The sequence below is a fragment of the Solanum dulcamara genome, chromosome 1, assembly GCF_947179165.1.
Source record: "Solanum dulcamara chromosome 1, daSolDulc1.2, whole genome shotgun sequence".
Classification (NCBI taxonomy): Eukaryota; Viridiplantae; Streptophyta; class Magnoliopsida; order Solanales; family Solanaceae; genus Solanum; species Solanum dulcamara.
Genome location: NC_077237.1, coordinates 71,569,402 through 71,592,096, shown reverse-complemented (window position 1 = coordinate 71,592,096; position 22,695 = coordinate 71,569,402). Strand labels below are relative to the sequence as shown.

The 22,695-nt window shown below is 35.6% G+C and overlaps 1 protein-coding gene across 1 annotated transcript; it reads left to right on the top strand.

The window, feature by feature from the left end:
• The first annotated feature begins 4,489 nt into the window (after window positions 1-4,489).
• LOC129897274 (coatomer subunit beta'-2) lies at window positions 4,490-22,134 on the top strand. Its single transcript, XM_055973027.1, has 26 exons — window positions 4,490-4,730; window positions 5,016-5,036; window positions 5,145-5,206; window positions 5,555-5,609; window positions 9,390-9,426; window positions 9,537-9,862; window positions 9,959-10,090; window positions 10,181-10,329; window positions 12,442-12,510; window positions 13,047-13,197; window positions 13,290-13,355; window positions 14,724-14,912; window positions 15,255-15,395; window positions 15,500-15,574; window positions 15,679-15,855; window positions 15,952-16,043; window positions 16,126-16,242; window positions 16,580-16,694; window positions 16,809-16,880; window positions 17,552-17,748; window positions 17,825-17,918; window positions 18,449-18,555; window positions 18,857-18,983; window positions 20,056-20,314; window positions 20,834-20,897; window positions 21,871-22,134. Exons 1-24 carry the CDS (start codon window positions 4,728-4,730, stop codon window positions 20,269-20,271), a joined length of 2,790 nt encoding a protein of 929 aa, XP_055829002.1. The 5' UTR covers window positions 4,490-4,727; the 3' UTR covers window positions 20,272-20,314; window positions 20,834-20,897; window positions 21,871-22,134.
• The last annotated feature ends 561 nt before the right edge of the window (window positions 22,135-22,695 follow it).

The window sequence follows — 22,695 nt, the reverse complement described above, 5'->3', positions numbered from 1 at the left end:
ATTGTTTGAAGTATTTTTGAATATCATGTTGGCTTGTCTTGACATGGCATTTGAATGTGTGATTGATGATATTGCTTGGTGATTGTATGGCTGATTTGGAAGTGGGGAAAGTGAGCGGTATAGGGAAGGTGTTGTCCAATTTTTTTTTCTAGAAATAACCTACGAACGACGAAGTACCTTTTATGCATTTTCATAGCCTAATCATAATGTTTAACGTATTAATATAGGTATGGGGCAGCATATACATGTTGTGTGCAGAAAAACGTTAAAGGTATGTAAAACTTATCTTTTCTTTCTTTTGGCATGATCCATATGAAACCAACAGACGACGAATGCATAAATTCCAAAGAAACCCTTATTCCTAGATACACTAGGAAGGCTAATGTTCTTGATTTTCTTGAACTTATATCATTATGTTTTGATACATGTGTATGATTCCAGCCATCCTAATTTGGTATAATTCATATTTTGGTTTAATTCATGATTCTTATTCACTCCTTAATGTTGGAACTCTTGGAAAACAATTGAGCTATTGCCCTCAAGTCTTCTATATGATTGGATAGTCAATGATACGAAAAAGCTCTTATTTTTTTTAAGAAGTCTCTATGATGACTATGTCTTTAACTATCATAAGTTGTCACATATTAACTTTATATATGTTTATGATTCCTAAGGCTCCATTTGGTATGGTCCATAATGACATTCAAAGGGTATTTAATATGACTATCTCCTTTAATACTCAAGTGCGAGTTTATTCTACTTATTCTATCGAGTCTCAGATGATGATTTAGTTTTTATATGGTTACTCACTACTCTACTCGTGCATGCCTCATTATATCTTTCACCATGTCCTAGGTCGTATATGTATTCGTGCACAGTTTCATTGCATTATTCACTGAATCCCTCACTATATATATATATATATATGATATGATGACATGGTGATGTGATGATGGCGCTGAACCCCATGATGGGCTGAATATGATATACATGTATATGACAGATTCATCGAGTCCATAAAGGGTCGGATATGATATATGATATAAGCATGCATGATTTTATTTCATAAGACACAGGTACAGTGATTTCTTGAGTATCATACTTGTCTCCTGAATCTCTACTTCAGATGTGATCTCATTTATGATATGTTATGCTTTATATACTCAGTACATATATCGTACTGACCCCCTTTCTTCGGGGGGCTGCGTTTTATGCCCGCAGGTACAGACATTTATTTTGGAGATTCGCCGGCTTAGAATTTCCACTCAACGGTTTTGGAAGTGCTCCATTGTCCCGGAGCCTAGACTTTTGGTATAGATATTTTAATGTATATATTTATTTATCTAGGGGTACGACGGGTCCCTGTCCCATCATATGTTATGATTGATAATCTTAGAGGTCTGTAGAGATATGTGTGGTTTGTATATAGATGTGGTCGAGCTGTTCTAGTATGACTTATGTTTCGAAATGTTTTCATTCATAGTGGCAGCCTTGTCGGCTTGCGTATGTACATGTATATTTTAGAATGTGATGTGTAGTGGCAGCCTTGTCGGCTTGCGTATATGTATATGATATATAGCGGGACATTCCTACATATAATGACAGCCTTGTTGGCTTACATACTATGTTATCTTTGACGTTATAACTCCTCAGGAGACAGGTTGTAACATATATAAATATGGGACAATTTTGAGATGACATTATGTTTCCTTAAATCTCAGTTCATATTTAGTTGTGAATTGATTAAAAATAACAGGTGTATATACGAGTGCCCAATTCGGACACTAGTTACGACCCATAAGGTTGGGTTGTGACATATTGTCGACAAGTGTTATTGATGTCGAGGACATTGTCTGCAAGTGTTATTGATGTCGAGGTCATTGCCGACAAGTGTTATTGATGTTGAGGTTATTGCCGACAAGTGCTATTGATGCCGAAGTCATTGTCAGTGAGTACTATTGATGCCGAGGTCATTGCCGACAAGTGCCATTGATGCTGAGGTCATTACCAAAGAGTGATATAGATGTCGAGGTCTTTGTCGGCAAGTATACAACATTAGGAGTGTTCCCCATGAGTTTCGTTCATTAATTATGCATGATAATTTTTATACCTTGTTTGATGATTCTTGATACTTGTGATTGAAAAATGTGATATCTGTTCTTGGTGAGCTATAGCGGTTGAACTATGATTATGAAACTTGTGAATTGTGCATTGTGAGCTTTTAAGTTGGGCTAATTTCTATGTAGGTTGTATTTTTGGTTGTTCAGTTGGGATGAAAGGAGTTCTTGTATTCTATCTAGATTTATCTTATTTTATTGGGTTACTTGCTGAGTATCGGGTTGTTCGTATTACTCCTTGCTTCTACACTTGTGTAGATTTTGAGCCAGATCCACGTGTTAGTTTTATTCATCTTTCTTGTGAGGCTTATTGAGGAGAAGTTGAGAGTGGGGGTGGATGTTCGGTTCTTCAGTTCGATTTTGCTAAAATTAGGTTTGGTTCTTCGGTGTTTAATTTTAAAAAAGTATGCACCATATTTCAAACCAAACTAGATCGGTTCGGTTTGATTTTTTCAACTTTGATTCGATTTATTTCGATATTTTTAAAATGATTTTTTGATGCAAAAAATTCTTGTATTGATTTATTATTCTGTAGTTTTCTTCTTGCATAATTCATAAGAGAACCAACAGGGAAAAAAAGAACAACAACAAGAAAACGTTAAGCAAGAAATCAATAGGGAAAAAAAGAAATCAAGAATTACCACCTTAGCTGCAAAAAGAAATCAATACCTTAGTTGCACCAGACTACTTATTAGTGACTGAAGAGCCACTATTTGTTATTAAGAGAATTACCGAGAAATTAACAGGAAAAAAAATAAAATTATGAATAAAAGTTAAAATGTATTGAGTCAAAAGTATATAAGTAATATAATTTAAAATATTATTTTAAATTTATTTAATAAAACTTCAGTTCTTCGTTGCACCATGGTTTCTGACTCTTACACCGAACACCGAACTGAAGAATCGAAATTTTGAAAAGAAAGAACCGACACCAAAAACTGAATTGGTTCGGTTCGGTTTGATTTTTTGATTTTTCGGTATTTATGTCCACCCCTAGTTGAGAGGTAGCTGCTTGTCGTCCCGACGTGCGCTGTAGTTTCTTTACTTATGTTTTGTTCTATTTGAGAAATAAAGATATTTAGACCTGTATTTATCTTTCAATTATGTATTTATACTAGTGCTTGTACACATGACAACTAAATTTTGGGGGTATTACGAGAATGATTAAATTTTTCGCGCTTATGTTATTATTATGGTTCATTTCTGCATATCTTCCGTTTATTTAAATTTTGGCTGACTTTTCTTTGTGGAAAAAGACAAGTGCATCACTTTCATTTTTGGGATTGTGACACAAAAACTGGAAAAAAAAAAGAGAGAAGGAAAGAGCATTAGAGAGAGGAGTTATAACTAATATAATATTCTCCAATCTTAAAATGAAGCTACCTTTTATGTCTCTCCACATATAATTAAATATTTGAATTTGATCGATTTTAAATTATGTCAAATTATTATAAAATGTATATCCATTTAGTAAATAAAAAATCATATGTGAACTGTGTAATCGAAAATCCGACAACTCAAATAGTTTTAAATCGATTCAAATTCTTGATTTTATCAAAATTATGCACAATCCTACTTGGACCATACAATCTCTTAAAAATCAAAAACATAATTTAAAGATTTCATGCGCTCAAATATGAGCGAAAGACAATCTCTGTCATATTAACATGAAGGATCCACGAGACATAAATAGATATGTCTATCGGGTTGCTATTAAAGCGTCAATCTAATCGATTTAAATAACCCAAAACAATCATTTATGTATTTCGTCTAAAACAAATGGTAAATTATGTAGACACATATCCACATAAAATGAATAAAAATACATATCAACGATTTTGCCGGTGAGAATTGACAACATCGAGTTATAGCCATATCTTATCCTATTTGGAGCGTGACCATGAAATAGTTTATAAAATATATGTTTGGTTCAAATCAGATAAATTGAAATGAATTTCTATTTTTAATTTAATCGTGTTTTTCTTAAATTTTTTAGGAAAAACAGTTTTGACAAAGGAAAAATTTATAATTTTATTGTTTTATCTTGAGATAAGTGATTTTAAGATTATTATTCTACATAAACTATAATATAAAAATAATATCATAAAATAATATAATTATATAACTTATATTTTGGAATTCTAATTTCTTTTTCTCACCGATCAAATGGGCCCTAAATATTAGAATTTCCTATATAATTTTGAAATGAAATATTTATTAACAAAAAAAATTAGTTGATATGTTTGGAAGTCTCAAGTATATATTATTTATTTATATCACTTCACTAGTGTATATAAGTAAAAAATAGTAGTAGTAAATTACTAATTGTCAAATGTGAAATATATGTTTATTTGTGAAGAGTAAAATAAAAAGGTTGAACATTTGGTGTTGGGCTTGTGAGTTGTGAGTAGTATCGTCTTCATTCGATCTCTCATATTGCCATCTTATTACACTGAGGTTCCGCTGTTAGATGAGCAAACCACCTCTACTGATTTTTCTACCTTGCTTTCGATCTCTGTTTCAACTTGGAAGATCTCTTCGCCGTTAACTGGAATTTCCCCTCACTCTGATCTCTAGGGCTCTTCATTCACGAAAGTCCCGTTTACGAAAATGGTGAGTTTTTCCAGTTTCAAGCAATCCGTAAGGACTTTCGTTTTCTCGGATCTGATTGATTCAATCTGATCCGATTCGTTTTGGTGGTGCCAGCTGATTATGTCTTCCGCTCGAATTTTTGCGTATTGTTCAAATATTTTGAATTATTCAGTTCGCACCAATTGTTAGGAAGATTAATGATTTGTTTAGGGTTTCAGCTTGTTTGAGATCTGGTATGTTGTTACTACTAACTTAATTTCACTTGCTGCATTGTACTTTTTTCCAATCTGGAACTCAAAATGACAGCCTCTGAGGTTGGAGATTAAGGTATGTACCATTATTCAAATTCAAATAATACTGGTGGTCTTTGTATGTGGTAATGTTTTTTTTTGGGGGTATGTACCTACATTATGCTGACTGTTGTTGTTGGATCAGAGAAAACTTGCTCAAAGATCGGAAAGGGTAAAGTCAGTGGATCTACATCCTTCCGAACCATGGTAATTGAACTTCCATTTTATGAAATTAGATCAATATGTTTTCTGCTGCAATATCTATGTTTGCTTTCTAATTTTGAAATGTTATATATTGGAATGACGAGTGAAATGGGTGTAGAGAATTCATTTAGCTGACACCAAATAGTTGTGAATTGAGGTCGTTGATTGAATTGTTTATTGGATGGATATGTTTCTAGGAAAAGAAAAATATTAAACTTTTGTTTATATTTTGGAGTGGGAGATAGAGTGGGGTTGAGCTTAGTATGATGTTGAGTTTGTTTGATTAAGACGAACTGTTTATTTAATAATTAATTTTAGCTCTCCACAGCTCATTCTTTGTCTTTCTTGCAGGATATTGGCAAGTTTGTATTCAGGGACTGTATGCATCTGGAACTACCAGACCCAGGTACCGAAAATTGTGTTGTTTTCTAGTAAGTTTGAATTCTTGAATCTTCTGAGAGACACGTGTGACATTCTCATAGAATGCCATAGATTTAGGATGTTCCAAAATAGAATGTGTGTAACACGATATGACGAGATGGTTTATCTTTAATGGCCTTAGACCAATCTTCATATACAAATGTGGAGACCTAGAATAGCTGGTCTGATGGTATCTCAGTTCAGGCCACACTTAAATGAACACATCTTGGAACGTGACCACTGGACTTTTTGTTTTGGGTGTGTGTTGATTCTTCAATGAGTGTATATGTTTACATAGCAAACTTAGGTTGGGAGGATTGCATGGAAGTATAGAAAGATGATATGCAGACGTATTTATCAAAAAAAAGATGATATGCAAACTTTTTGATACTTAATAAAGAATTTTTAATGAAAGAAAAAACATTTAAGTCAGTGCCAAAATATAGTAACAAGTCGTGCAAGCTTCCAATTATATCTAACATAGCATCCACATCTTATACATAGTCTAGGTTGAACCAAAAAGCTACCATGGACATTGAGCTAAACTTAAGGTTGATCTTAAACATTTCTATGGTTCCTTTTAGTCCAAACTGTCCACCAAATGGCTTGGGGGATAGTATTCTGGATTTGTTGAGTTCTCTTATTCAGTCCATCTTTGTTCCAGAACTTCAGAAGCTCTCAAGTGGAGTGTGGCCTGGTCTCAGTATGGCTAAAACATGCACCACAGTTGGCGAGTCACCTTGCATTGCAAAATAGATGACAAGTATCTTTTTGATGTTCTTCGCATAGAGGACATCTCTCTTCACAGCTGACACCCTCTTCTCCGAGGATTAGTTTGTGTGAGGCAGGTTTCCCTAGCTACTAACCAAGAAAAACAGGAAACCTTTAGAAGGGCCTTGCTGCGCCAAATCGACGAAGAGTCTGGTGTGCCCCCTAACACAGTGGGGATAGTTCTTTCACCTTTTTCCAATTGGAATAATCTAGAAGTAGATTCGGTAAAAAGCGAGATCGGAGGTCGGCTAGTTTCCCAATGCGACGACGCTGCGACTGGGTCTCCTTCCATGGCCAGCAATCTGTGTTAGCTTTTGAAAACATCATGTCAATCTGATTGGCTCCCCATTTAATGGAATGACACTAATGTTGGTTTAGAACAATGTTGTTAGCCTCAAGTTATGTTCTTTGAACTTCCCTGTCATTAATGTTTCTTCTAAAGGTCCTCCTTGAGTACTATAAAATCAACCATTTCAACATTGTGGAGAGTAGACATGATGTAAATGCTGTACTTATAAGGGTAAGTATCCCAACCAAGCATCTTCCCAAATTTGAATTTCTTTTTGTGAACGATGGTGTCCAGGCCAGCTTGTGCACACCTTTGCTATTCCACTTGTCACTATTGTCAATGGCGCGCTTAAGCCCTGAGCGAGGCACAAAACAACACTTCACCTTTCTTAGCGAGCACTTTAGTGTTGTCATCAAGGCTCTAAGACATACCTTTTCTTGTCAATGAGCGTAATCCTGAAGAAGCGACAATAAACAATTGATGTTTCACCACTAGCACATGTACCAGATAACTCTATCCATCATGATTTAGGTAGATTGGAAAAAATCGGCTTGTGTTTTTTGCCTATGCTGGAATCTAAACCTTGGTTTACAAGTTTTACACCCAGACCACTAGGCCACACCCGTGTGCTGATTTTTCTATCATTTCCTCATAAAAACTCTAGTTTGCAACAAAATTTGTCTAATGTATTACCATAAAACAGTGCCATGTGGTGAACTTGAGACTCTGGTACACCAGGTAGATTCCAGAGTGAATTTTTCTATCAACAATTTCTCCAAAGTGCTATACCTTATCTTATTAAAAAATAGTTTCCTTGTTCCTAAAAAAAAGCAGTTTCCTCTAACGTGTGTTTTCCTTGTTGAACCCTTGAACTTCCAATGCCATTTTATCTAGTGACTTCCACTATGGTGTTTCAAATTCATAATTCCAAGACCACCAAATTTTTGGTCAAAGCAACATTTTTCCACTTAACAGAGCAAATTTATTTTGTTTGTGTTCCATTTCGAAGAAAATATCTTCTCAATTTATCCATGCACTTTAAGATAGAGCTAGAGGTAGGATTAGGAAAGAGCGACATGGTGAAAGTGTGGAAAACATCTAGAACATGGTTAATTAGAGTATTTCTGTCTAAGTTGCTCGGACTAGGGTGCGGGTGTCCGAGACCAATGTGAATCTGAGAGTCGGATTCGGCAAAATCTAAATTTTAAGATTCAGGGATACGAATTCGAGTATGGATACGGGTGCGGGGATTCGGCTAAAAATATTCAATATTATCAAAATATAGTTATAAATATAAAGATATTCTTCCCCTTAGAAAAGAAAAAGAAAGTGATTGAAGACCTTCCACCAATTATCCTTACAGATCATTGCTACTGTCTACCAAAAGTCGGAACACAACCGCTTGTATATTTAACATCTCTCTATTTGACTTGAAACATGAAGCAACGGATATTGAGCAAGAGAAAAAGTATCTTGGTCAAAGTATCTGATGTGGGTTGACCGAGTCCCACACGTATCCCGCACCCGCACCTACACCTGCACTCGTCTGATGTATCTCATGTGGGTTGTCCTGGACTCTTGGTCAAAGTATCTGATGTGGGTTGAACGAATCCCACACGTATCCCGCACCTGCACCCGTCTCGTATCGACACTGGTGCGGTAGCAAAAATGAAGAGTCCGCGTAACTTAGATTTTTGTAGCTTCCAATTTGACCACATCTTTCCCATCTACTCAAAACCTCCATTCCAATCAGTTGTAGAGTTATCTTTTTCCCTAAGAGGTAAACCCTGATACTTCGTGGGGAGGGAGCCAATATTGTGATGCAAGATACTAGCAAGCAGTGTTGTCAAAGGCTCGCTTTAAACGCGCTTAAGCCCTGAAGCGAGGCTCAAAACGTGTTGAGTGCTTCACCTCGCTTTATGTGCGCTTCAGTGTGGTCATCAAGGTTCTAAGGCAAACTTTTCCTTACCAATGTGCCTCTTTTGAAGAAGTGACATTAAACAATTGATATTTCTCTTTGTCATACTTTTTTTTTCAATTTCTTGGTCATATATTTGTCATTCATGTTTATAATTAATGGTCTTGGACTAAACATAGATATTTGTATCTTTTCTCCCTTTGCGTGCTCTGCGCTTAAAGCCCCAATGGACCTTAGAGCTTTTTTGCGCTTTTCGCCTTTGATAACACTGCTAGCAAGTTGTTCACTATTAGGAATCCGGTTAACCTGAAAGAGTTACTTATAGATGTGAAAATGATAATGGCTTCAACGCTTGTCGTTTACTTCGAGAAGGTAAGTTTACAAGTGAACTTGAGTCACTTTGATTTATTCTTTGCCTGTGCGTGCCTTTTGGCTCTCTATTTGTTACCTTTTCTTCCTTTACCTGCTTTACATTCTTGAGGTAACATATTGTCTAGCCACAATGGAGGACCTACAAGCTAGATTATTAACATTAGTATGAAACCTGTTCCTTAAATATTGTATCTGAAATCGATAATGGCTCTCCCAAGAGTTCAGAATTTTAAAATGAAGTATTCATCTTCTTTAGATCATCACAGATGCTACTATTCTTTGCTTATTTGCTAATCTAACTTCTTCGGTTAGTTAATATGAAAAGTACATTGCATCTGCACTTTGAAAATTGATAGAAAAATGCATTTAATTGCATTGTCGACAAGAATGTTGATGGATAATTCATTTTGATGCAGACAATGGCAAAATCTTTTGAAGTTACTGAATTACCAGGTTAGTTTGTGGTATCCAAATGGTCTCTTTGAGCCAGGATTTGCTAGAGCAACCTTTCGCTTTACTTAAGGTAGGCAGTATTTTTAAACACCCAAGTTATTGTTTTGCAGTTAGGTCAGCGAAGTTTATACCACGCAAGCAATGGGTTGTTGCTGGTGCTGATGACATGTTTATTCGTGTTTACAATTACAATACCATGGATAAAGTCAAAGTGTTTGAGGCACATACAGATTATATTAGGTGTGTGGCTGTCCATCCTACACTACCATATGTGCTGTCATCATCTGATGACATGCTAATAAAGCTCTGGGATTGGGAGAAGGGATGGTTATGCACTCAAATATTTGAAGGTCATTCCCATTATGTGATGCAAGTCACCTTTAATCCGAAAGACACCAATACTTTTGCTAGTGCATCTCTTGATCGGACTATAAAGGTAAGTGTTTTTGCCCTTCCTCATTTCACTCCATTGCTCCTCCAAGGAATTGGTTAACATATTCATTCATGTCATTCACCTATGTTACATTTCTAGATTTGGAACCTTGGCTCTCCTGATCCAAATTTCACGTTGGATGCTCATCTTAAAGGGGTTAATTGTGTAGACTATTTCACCGGGGGTGATAAACCCTATCTAATTACTGGTTCTGATGATCACACTGCTAAGGTTTGCCAGTCTTAATCTTTCCCCATGTTCCATTCTTATTGTTGACATATAGGATTCGAATTATTTTATGTATTGGTATCCATGAAACAGGTGTGGGACTATCAGACAAAAAGTTGTGTTCAGACTCTTGAAGGCCACACCCACAATGTCTCTGCTGTATGTTTTCATCCCGAGCTTCCGATTATAATTACAGGTTCAGAAGATGGCACTGTTCGTATATGGCACGCAACCACTTATAGGTAATGATTGGTTTACCTAATTATCTCAGCTTAGTTCTAAATTTTCATATCAACGATAAAAGATTGGATTTGCTCATTTTTGAAAAATGTTTGTTTCCAGGAAGTTTTCTTATACTTGTTGGTTTCCATTACCTTCGAGAAGACACTAAGGGGTCATTTGGTTGGTTGTATAAAAATAATGTTGAATTTGGTGTATTAGTAACGCTGACACTAGCAATGCTGATATTAGATATGTTTGAGATTATTTCTTATGCAATGTTTGGCTTAGTGTATTAAAAATGACATGCATTGCATAATTTCTAAAAAAAAATAATACTTGTTTACAAAAATACCCTTTACAAATACGGTGTAAAGCATGTGGAAAAGGTTTTGAGGAGCAATTGTGTCTTTAATCATGCTAATGCATGCATTAAAATTCCTTGTTTTTTTAATACCATGAATTTTCATGAATTAGTACCAAATAGAGTGTAAATTAATGCTTGCTTAGTTATACATAAATTGAAAGGTGTACCAAACAAAGTACTAGTAGTACTAGTATACAAAGCTAATGCATGCATTATTTTTTCTATTGTTCTCTACCAAACAACCCCTTATTGCTCTACATGTATATGTACATATTTAACCATATTTTAAAGAGGAAAATCCTTTCTATTATTGTTTGGAGTTGTTTAAATCAGTTGAACCAGGTTACTAGAAGGCTTTGTGAATTTTCATATTGATTTACATTTGACGACCAATATTAAGTAAGTAGTAAGTCATACTTTATCTGTTAAGAGCTGTTCCTTCACCACTGAAGACTTGTTACAGTTTTCAAGCTGTATGAAGTGTCCATTTACCATTCCCTTTGTCCAAATTGGATGCCTATCTCAGCACCCCCATTTCTTTTATTAGAATTATGACCAGTTTCCTATAAAGGACTATTTGCATCAAATTAGTAATACAAGAGTTACATGTAACCCCTTTTCAGCATTTAGCGAAGTTTCTTCTCTTTTCAATTCCTTAAAAATAAAGATTGTACTCATTTTCAAAAAAAATTAATAAAGATTGTATATAATATGTTCCTTTTCAAATCGACAAAGTAAAATTGGGACAATTAGTCTGGGATGAACCAAACAGCAGCCTTAGATGGTATAGAAATTTCTTGTTTCTCATCATCCTTTCTTTTTTACTTTCTAGGTTCTCAGTTCTATTCATATATTGAAAAGGACTTTTGAGTGTAATTGGTCCATAGGGATTCTCTCTTCGGGTCATGGTCATCATAATCGTGCTTTCTCTATCGGACTATAATGGTATTTTCATGCCCTTGTCACCTGGAGGAACTTCTTTTTGTTGCGTGGTTTGGACTGAGGGATTAATGGATATCCTTCCCCAGACTTTTTGTGTCATACAAACATAATCTATCATATGGTGCTGGATTTACACATCTTTATACCAAAGCTGGACCTTTCTTTATGAGATACTTTTGAGCAAATCAGTTGGTGCATTGAAATGTTTTCGAAGTCCTCTTTTCTGTTGTACGTTATATCTGAAGTTGGTTTCTGGTTTTCCTATCCACAGGCTAAAGCTTAACATCTTGTGGTAAAGTTAATCTAGTGCCAAAATCCTGATGTTACTTTTTCACTTTCAGTTTTTTGGGGTCGAAAATGATTGGTTAAGGTACATTCCACAATTTCTCTACGAAGCTGAACTTCTATTTGAGTGAGAACTTTCTATTACTTGCACCCAAGGGTGTGGCCTAGTGGTCAATGAAGTGGGTTGAGAACATGAGGTCTCAAGTTCAAATTCTAGTAGAGACAAAAACACTAGGTGATTCTTCCCATTTGTCCTATCCTTGGTGGACAAAGTTACCTAGTATCTGTTGTTGGTGGGAGGTGACAAATATCTTGTGTAATTAGTCGAGGTGTGTGAAAGCTGCCTCGAACACCACAATTATCAAAAAAAAACTTTCTATTACTTAAAATAAGGCATTTCTTGTTTTGGCGGCATTGTGTTCTGGAAATGATGAGTCAATTGGTTTTGTATGCATTCTTGTTATTCTGACTCCTTATATTCTCTCTTTAGTCGTTTGTGCTTCAGTTACTAACCCTTTTGTTTGTTGGCATCTTCATGTAGACTTGAGAACACTTTGAATTATGGTCTTGAAAGAGTATGGGCAATTGGTTACATGAGAAGTTCAAGGAGGTGAGTGTTTTCAATTTATTTATAGTGGTATTTGTTCTCTTTGGAAGTCTGCACATTTGCTTGTAACTTTGATTCGCTTTTCAATTTAGTTTGCTTGTTCATAGCTAGAAAAGTTTTCGCGGACGAGGAAATAAGGAAAGGTCATTATTAGCTGCGTGCCTAACAAAATGACAAATTATCTGCGACTAAGGAAATATTGAAGAGAAAAGAATTAGATCATCATATTAGTTGTGTTCTTTGTGCTCCCAAGGGTGTTCCCTAGTGGTTAATGAAGTGGGGTTGAGAACTATGAGGTCTCATGTTCAAATTCCAACGGTGACAAAAATATTAAGTGATTTCTTCCATCAGTCCAAGTGTTGATGGACAGAGTTATAACCGGTACCTGTGCTGGTGGGAGGTAGCAGGTACCTGGTGGAATTAGTCGAGGTGCGTGCAAGCTAGCTCGGACACCAAGTTATTATTTTCTTTTAGGTTCTTTGTATTTCTTTAGTAGTTTAGTTGTAGTTGAAGTTATGATGATTGTGCTATATGTACAGGGTTGTAATTGGTTATGATGAGGGAACCATCATGGTAAAACTTGGTCGAGAAGTACCTGTTGCCAGTATGGATAACAGTGGAAAAGTTATTTGGGCTAAGCACAATGAAGTTCAGACTGTTAACATCAAGAGTGTAGGCGCAGATTATGAGGTATGACATCACACTGCCTCTACTTTTGCCCACCTGGTTGCTCTTACTGCCTCAGTAGTGTTATATGAATTCTTTGTCTGCTTTATCTCTAGGTCGCTGATGGAGAAAGACTGCCGTTGGCTGTCAAGGAATTGGGATCCTGTGACCTCTACCCACAAGTGAGTTTGCTTACTGAATATGCATATCGGTGTAATCTTGTATAATCTGTTTTTATAACAAGTGAATTAGGGCTATCAAAAAATAAAACAAGTGAATTAGATCGGTCCCTATTGAAAGGCTGTTGCTGTTACTCTTTTAGTTAAATGAGCTGTCCATATATTTTTATCATACACACCATTTGAACTTTGTATGTAGGATGGGTGATTAATCTTTATTGATTAGGTTCTGAAAAGTTGTTCTTTTTATATTTTCCCTAGTTCGTTTGCTTCCAGTTTTAATAACTTGAAGTAGGGGTGGACATGGTACGTTATGATATGGTATTTGAAACTTCGGTACAGTAATTTCGGTATTCGGTTTTTAAAACTATTATACCATTACCATACCAATTTAATTCGGTATGGTTCGGTATTTTGAAGTTCGGTTTCGGTATTTTGCGGTATGGTAAATCGGTAACCATAGTTTATTCAACTTTGACTAATATATACTCGTATAATAGGGTATTAAGACTTTGACAATTCAAAAAAAGATCTCAATTGTATCATACTAACACATTACACATGTAGAAATATATATATATATATATATATATATATATATATATATATATATATATATATATATTCAAAAGAAAGTACAAACAACTCCTTTTCTTAATCAATTACATTTAATATACATTTCAACAAAATAGAGTAGTCAAAGTTTCAACTTTTAAACATATAGTTTATACTAATATGAAGTTGCATATTTGTTAGTATTTTAATAATATATATATGTTATTTATATAACTATATACTTCAGTATGATATTCGGTATTTCAGTATATTAATTCTAAATACCAAATACCGTACCGAATACCCAAAAAATTTAAAAGTATACCATATACCATACCAAATACCATAATATCAAAACCAGGTATCAAAAATTTCGGTATGGCATGGTAATTCGGTATATACTATACCATGCTCACTCCTAACTTGAAGAATTCATTTTAATCTTGTTGGGCTTTCATGCAACCAAGGTTGTGGCTTAGTGTTCAATAAAGTGGGTTGAGAACCACGAGGCACAGGTTCAAATCCCAACGGAGACAAAAAACGCTTAGCTGTTTTTTTTTTTATCTGTCCAAGCCTTGGTGGACATAGTTACCTGGTATTTGTGGTGGTGTGAGGTAGCAGGTACCCTCTGGAATTAGTCGAGGTGTGCGCAAGCTGGCCCGAACACCACATTTATTAAAAAAAACTTGGTTAGTAGTTTAAAGAGTATGGGTATAATATAGTAGTTGGCGTTTTCTGTCTTTTTCAATTGGGTTAGCATTAGAAGATTGACTACTGAAGTTCATTTACTGAAAATCTTACACTTCTTGTTCACAGAACTTGAAGCATAATCCAAATGGAAGGTTTGTGGTTGTTTGTGGAGATGGAGAATATATCATATATACTGCTCTGGCTTGGAGAAATAGGTCATTTGGCTCAGCTCTGGAATTTGTTTGGTCTTCGGATGGAGAATATGCTGTGAGGGAAAGTACTTCAAAGATTAAGATCTTCAGCAAAAGTTTTCAGGTCCAAATTTGTCCTTCCAAACACCTTTTGCAATTGTTTTATGAGTTGCATTAGCTGTCATTTGATTAGTCTCATGATGCATTGCTTCAAATATTCGAATCCGATACCCCCAGGTCCCAGGCCCTATTCCCTCCCTGCTCTTTCTGCTTTAAACCTCTACTTTTAGTGAATTACATCTGACTAAGCTTGACAAGTAAGTTACTAGTTCACCTTGTGCAATAACTTAAATAGATTTTTAAATGCAATTATTTTCTATTTATCTTGAAGCTGAAGCAAACAAGTTGTAGTTGGTTTATTTCTTCAAATTCTGACCCAAAAGTAAATTATGATGATATCCATCAGGAGAAGAAGAGCATCCGGCCTACTTTCTCTGCTGAGCGCATCTATGGGGGTACTTTATTAGCAATGTGCTCAAATGATTTCATTTGTTTCTATGATTGGGCTGAATGCAGGTTGATACGGAGAATTGATGTTAATGTCAAAGTAAGATAAATAAAGCTTTGCCTCGATATAGTGTAGAGTGGTGCTTTACTCTTTTAGTTGGTAATTCTAATTTTCTGCTGTGTTCTTTGCTTCAACTTCTTCAGAATCTATACTGGGCCGACAGTGGTGATCTGGTGGCAATTGCAAGTGATACATCGTTTTACATACTTAAGTATAATGTAAGATCTCTCTTTCACTAATTTTAAAGTTCATGTTGTAAAGTTTTTTCTTCCATGCATTATTGTATTAACAATCCTCCTACTGTTTGATGATAAACCTGCAGCGAGATGTGGTCTCTGCACATTTAGATAGCGGAAGATCAGTAGATGAACAAGGTGTTGAAGAAGCTTTTGAACTTCTTAATGAGATCAATGAACGGGTCAGGACTGGGATTTGGGTTGGGGATTGCTTCATTTACAATAATTCTTCCTGGAGACTTAACTATTGTGTTGGTGGTGAGGTATGATAGATCCTTTATACTTCTCCTCTCGGCAATTGTATTTGCAAAACCTCTTTTCTCATGCTGAGTTAGGGACATACTTTTTGTTAATTTTAGGTGACCACAATGTTTCACCTTGATCGGCCCATGTACCTACTGGGATATCTTGCTAATCTGAGCAGGGTTTTCCTGATTGACAAGGAGTTTAAGTGAGTAAGCTTTTGTGAGCTTTTAACAAGGGAAACCAAGAATTGTTTCAATAGATTACATAAACTCATCTCGTTCCTGTAGTGTTATGGGATATACTCTACTCCTTGGCCTGATTGAGTACAAGACACTTGTGATGCGTGGTGACTGGGACAGAGCAAATGAGGTCTTACCATCAATTCCTAAGGAGCATCACAACAGGTATTTTGCCTGTTTAAATCTTTCAACATGGTTGTAGAATGTGATCAACTGCATCTTTAAAATTAGAGATGCCGATGCTGTAATGTTATGTTGAAAAATGTATATATCTGGTGCTGTACTGGCTCCTATGATAAGTTGTCTCGAATACAATTAGTTTGTAGGTTGTGATTTTTGTCTACGCTCTAAGGCATTGTTGTTTCTAGTCAATATAGCTTTGTAGAAAGTAATCTTTTATTTATTCAACTCATTTAAACCTCTTCATAGGAATTAGTTGCTCCCTCGTTTCTTTGTCTGTATATAGTTACCTGATGTCCGATTGAATGATTTTTCCTACCAGCGTTGCTCATTTCTTGGAATCACGCGGAATGATAGAGGAAGCATTAGAAGTTGCTGCAGACCCTGACTACAGATTTGAACTAGCTATACAGCTGGGTAAATTAGAGATCGCAAAGGTGAGGGCTAATAACTAGTGAAATGTGGTTTTCCTTAGCACCTCGTTTTTTAGAATTATCGGTATGAAAAAAACTGTATGTTGTTAAAAGTTGCGGCTCTTTCTATGTATGCAGGAAATTGCGGTAGTGGCACAGAGTGAGTCCAAATGGAAGCAGTTGGGTGACCTAGCCATGTCTAGTGGGAGGGTAAATGTTACTTATTACCCCTTGAGCCAATTTTTTTGGTGAAGTAATTATGACAAGACGAAATGAAAACTTACTGCATCTCGAACATGTTGAAGTTAAATGCTAAGCTTCTTCCTTTAACATTCAAGTGAACTTTAGTATCCAAAAATTTCTCCGTGCCTTTGATTCATAGCCTTTTCTATTTCCGGAGAAATTTATACATAATATTCTTCACAATGATGCACTGGCTGTTGTGGTTGCTACCCGATTAACACTTCTCTTTCTCTTGGTTGACAGAAGTAGCAGAGTCAAGTATGTCACTCTGTATAGGATAATAGTTGATACTCTGTTTTTTGTCCTGTCATCTATTAAAGTTTTTCCCTCTGTTTCTGTTTGTAGTCAAGTAGTGTCTGTCTGTTTAGATCTCTTATATTCCAAAAGAAATGGTGGAGAATCCTGAATATTTGAATGAAAGAAGGTCGTGTGGAGTGAAATGGATTTAGAGAACTCATATAGCCAACTAAACTAGCCGGAATGGAGTTATTTTATTGTTTTTCTTGTTGTGAAGTAGCAGAGGGTGCTTTGGAGTTTATTTCTGCAGCATCCTAGTAATGTTTCTTTTGCAAAATGCATGTGCTTATTTACTTTTCATCAGTTTTTCATAACTGCTGCTGTTTTACCATGTTTTGCAGCTTGAGATGGCAGAGGAGTGTTTGAAGCATGCAAATGACTTGAGTGGTTTGTTGCTACTCTATTCTTCTCTAGGAGATGCTGAAGGAATAACTGTACTAGCTTCTTTTGCCAAAGCGCACGGGAAAAACAATGTTGCATTCCTTTGCATGTTCATGTTGGGTAAAGTGGAGGAGTGCATTCAGCTGTTGGTTGACAGGTACCTTTTCTCATAATCTTCCATATATGTATATTTTTCATATTGTAATGATTTCCCTGTGACATTATGTTTGCAGCAATCGGATACCTGAGGCTGCATTTATGGCAAGATCTTATCTGCCTAGTAAGGTTCCTGAAATAGTTTCAATTTGGAGAAAGGACCTCAGTAAGGTTAGTGATCTTCCTTTTTGTGTTTGCTTTTCTGTGTACTTTCTGCACCGTGGAAAGTTTTTTCCAGAGCTGGCTTATTCTGTAGGTTAGCAGTCACCTGGATTTTCAACTTTAATGTTAGGGGGTATGAAGCTTCTTGACCATTAAGTAAATGGTGCAAAGAAACTTCAGACCTCTCTACTTATTAATGGGGATCATTTACACCTGTGGTAGCGAGTTGTCGAACTAATCCAGACATTGTACTATTTTTTTTTTCTTTCACTATCTGCTATCTATTTGATATGATGTGTGCCACAAGCATTTTTCTTCGTAAGTTTTGGAAAGGCCAATGGCCTGAATGCACACTCCCTCCCTGATGCAGATTACTTTAACAGAAGGATTTGGCCTATAGTATGAAATTGGTAAAGGTTGATTGTAAATGAAAATTCATGTTTGCTGTTCAGACTTCATGCTGTTTGTAGTCTGCCAATTGCTCTCCACGGCCATAAGCACAAAATCTTGACCTTATTTTGCATGAATTGTGCATGCAGGTTAACCAGAAAGCAGCAGAAGCTTTGGCCGACCCCGAAGAATATCCTAACCTGTTTGAGCACTGGCAAATTGCACATGCTGTTGAAGCTAGAGTTGCGGAGGAAAGGTAATCAGTACTCAGATCTTTCTTCTTTCCATGCATCTTGTTATGTTCTCTTTGCTGGTGCCTGGGTCATTTTCAAAATATTAATGCTTTGGTTTATGGAAGTTCCTCGTTTTTGCCCTAGTGTTTCACACCGTCTGCTCAATTTGTTACTTGTTTCTTTCTTGCTTGGAGTATGAATTCAGAAGGGATGTGTTCTAATTCCAATATGTATGGTCTGTTGAAAGATAAACTTTTATATTACAGACAAAATTTTACTGGGAAAATTTGGTACCAATTTGGTTGGTTTCCTTATTTTATGTAGGGGTGTCTATCCACCAGCGGCAGATTATGGAAGTTATGCTGATAGACCAACTACCAACCTTGTAGAAGCTTTCAGCAACTTGAGAATGGATGAAGAACCACTTGAAAACGGAGAGTTGGATCATGAGGTATAAGATGGTCGCGTTTCTAAGGATAATACAGTCCCCCTGAACTATGACCGAAATCTCAGCCACACACCTTACCTTAACACTAGGGTCCTGTTACCCCGCCCCGCCCCGCCCAACTCATTTTTTTCCGTATTTTCGTGCACCTTCTGTGCTGACGTGGCACCTTCAGTCAAGTAAGTTGGTTGTGTTTGTACACATGCGCTTGCCACATCAGCAACTATATTTTTTAATTTTTAATTTTTTTTGAAAAAATTTAAAGTTTTTATTTCTTTTTAATCTTCTTATTTTCTTTATCTTGTATTGAAATTAAGTTAATACACTTAATTATTTTTTTTAAAAAAACAAATCCTTGTATTTAAACTTTTTAATTTTTTTTTACCTTCATTCATTGTCTTTTCTCTTTTATTTATTTATTTCTTTATTTTATTTACTCTTTATTTTCTTTGTCTTTTCTTTTGATTTGATTTCAAATTTAATTCCAAATGTCTTGTATTTAAAATAATGTAATTTCGAATGGATATCAAAATAAGTGAAAAAAATCAAATAAAACATAAAAAAAATAAAACTTTAAAATTAAAGGACACTTTTAATTTTTTTTTAAAAATCCACATAATTTTTTAAAAATAAGTAAAAGTGAAAAGATAAGAAATTAATGAAAGAAAAAAATAAATGTTTAAAGGGAGGAAGAAATTAAAAAAAATAGTTTACATAGAAAGAAATGAAAATAATTAAAATTTATATAAGTTTTAATATCAATAATTAGATGTACTAACTAATTATAAAGTTACCTATTAAAAAAAGACGTGTCCAATTTTTACACCCATCACTTGCCTAAGAGAGTGTGCACTCTCTCTGTGCCACGTCAGCTTTTAGGGTGTATTTATTCCATTTAAAAATAGTTTAGGGGGTAATAGGACTCTAATTAAGTTAAGGTGTGTCGCTGAGATTTTGGTCATAGTTTAGGGGGCATTATCCCATAAAAATTGGCATAGTTTGATTATTTTTTATAAAACCTTTCGTTGGTAAAAGCTAATCAGTTAAAGTGATTGCTTCCCTTGGTTTAACTGGTTAGGTTGCAGAACTGAATGGTGATGACGTGAAAGAACGGGGTGAAGATGACCTTCAACAAGAGGGCCAAGAAGAACGGGGTGAAGATGATCTTCAACAAGAGGGCCAAGAAGAGGCTGTTGTGGTGGATGCCGACTCTACTGATGGTGCAGAACTCGTTAATGGAAATGAGGCTGATGAAGAGTATGGTACGAATACTGAAGGAAAACCGTCAGCCTAAAAGCAATTGGTTGGGTTGGTGTGAAATCCTTGTTTTGTTGCTGGTGATTAATTGAATTTCCTTTAGTTGCTAAATTTCACTTTCATAGATTCCAAATTCGTCTCTTTTCTTTTTATGGTTCTTTATTTTCATCATCAGTCATTACGCCTGCCTGCAAAAAATAATTGCCCACCCCTCTCCAGGGAGGGGAGAAAACATATAGCACACCTGTGTAAGAGAAATGTAGCGTTTTGTGTTTTTTCTTGTTCCGTGTGGAAAACTTTATGCAATTGTTTTCTTATCATTCTTTCTTGGGTATCTGACTCAAATAGTCATCTCTACTCTTGACATCTTTGTGTCATTTGAGCTTGAAATGTTGCTGCAAGTGGTTAGGATTTTCATCGTGTTGTGGCCTACCTTAATCTGCTTTCTGTTATCTTGGCACAAATTAGGTCTGTTGCTTCTTCTTGTTGTTTTCACACTTCTCTTAACATAATTGTTTGGTGTATATTTTTTGTTTATTGATTTTGCCATTTTTCTCTCTTTCTGTCTGTCATACTTTTCTGTTTTGATGCTTTTGCAGTTTTTACACATCATTAGGTTCAACCAAGACTGATGGTTCCAGTTGTATGTAGGCCGTCCTTAAGGTGAGAATTGAATTTCTGCATACACTCCTATTGCAATGTGATTTTTTCATGGAAAAGTTCTTAATGTCCACGGGATAGGGCACTTCATGTCTCATTTTACTTTCCAACTTTGTGTGTGTAAGACATTATTATTTTAATTAGCTTGAGGGACCTCCCTTAAGAATTTTTTCAAAGATGAAATAAGTGTCAAACTTAACTTGGCGTTTTCAGCACAAAATGAAGTTAAGGATTTTCTGCAAATGCAAAAATACATACATATATTATACTGCAAGGAAAAACAAACACAATAATTATATGGTCAAAAGAATTTTAAGAATATATATATGTTCTTATACAAAAAAATTGATTTTATATTCCTAATCTCTTGATTTGTTCTTCAATAACATTTACTTTGCTGTTAATACTTTGCTTTACCAGCTAGAGTTAGTGTTTAGTACTGTCCTCTTTAATATAGAGCGCATGAATGCTGTGGTGCATGTCATAAGCCTTGGTCCCCCCACCAAAGTGTAAATGAAGTGCCCAACATGCAACACCTAGTTTTAGGGTGTAAACCTGCCTCAAATGCGCTTTCAACAACATTGTTTGATTAAAATGCTTCCAAATTCTCTCTTCTACTTTCTTGGGATTGATGCAATAAAAGAAAGGCATGTCACCAGGAAATGCCGTGGTTCATTCGTAGAGTACAAATTATACAAAAAATTCTGGTGGGATGGGCAAAAGATAATAATGATTGTGTTCTGCATCTCTCAACCTTCATAGTGGTAGTTAAATATTTTGCTATACTACCTCTATACTTCGCCTGGTAGAAGATCAAGTGCAATGGATATTCAGCTTCTCTAAGCCATTGCCTTACTGTGTCAATTTCTTTTGCCTTCATTAAAAGTTGAAAGAAAATCTAATAATTTCTCCTTTTGCGATCTTTTCTTGTATTTTCCTCCTAACTTTACTGATTGTTTTTCGTTTTCATTTTAAGATTCTGCAGCCTTAGAAGGACAGTTCAAGGGACCGGATGTCTGTTCTGCCAGTGGTGTGATTTTGTAGCAATGAGTTTTGTCAGGATGCTGTAGAAAGACATTTGTTTCCAGCTTCGGTTAATAGCTTTAGACACCTCATAGCTTTACATTATTCTTTCAGAGGCGTAAATTCATACCTTCCAAATTCTTACGTGCCCTTGTGAATGTAGAAAAACATATACCATATATAAAAGCGGGAATACCGCAGAAAGTATTTTAACTTCCATCTCTTTTCAATCACCCATTTTATTAAAATCTTCCTCAAGCAAGAGAGTGGTGCTAAAGAACTGTCCATATAGTGCTGGAGGGCTCACATATTACTCTTGCACTTGCGTTGTTCGTGCCTCCATGTATATTGCAGAAACTGCATTTCAGCCAATAGTTAAAAATCAAATATTTGGAAATGCATCCTGGGATGGGTGCAAGCTTAAATATTCTATGGATTGTTGGGACAATCTCTACTTGAGATTATCACGATTTGAGTTATATTTTACATTCAATTGGTTAACTCCAGGTCCTTAACCAGAAAGGGCCTCTTTACTACAAGACTTCCTACATGGCCATACTTGAGACAAACTCCTCATATCACGACCACAATAGCCATTAATTCTCTTTGATTTTGGATTTAAGGCGCCAAACAAGATAAAAAAAATAATCTTGTGTTTATATCATTATATTATCAGCATGGAAGGCTTCTCGTGAACCATTATCACGTCAACAGTATTGGTCTGAACATTTCTCATATTTGCAGTTTTTGTGGCCGAACAAAAGAAGCTATCCATCAC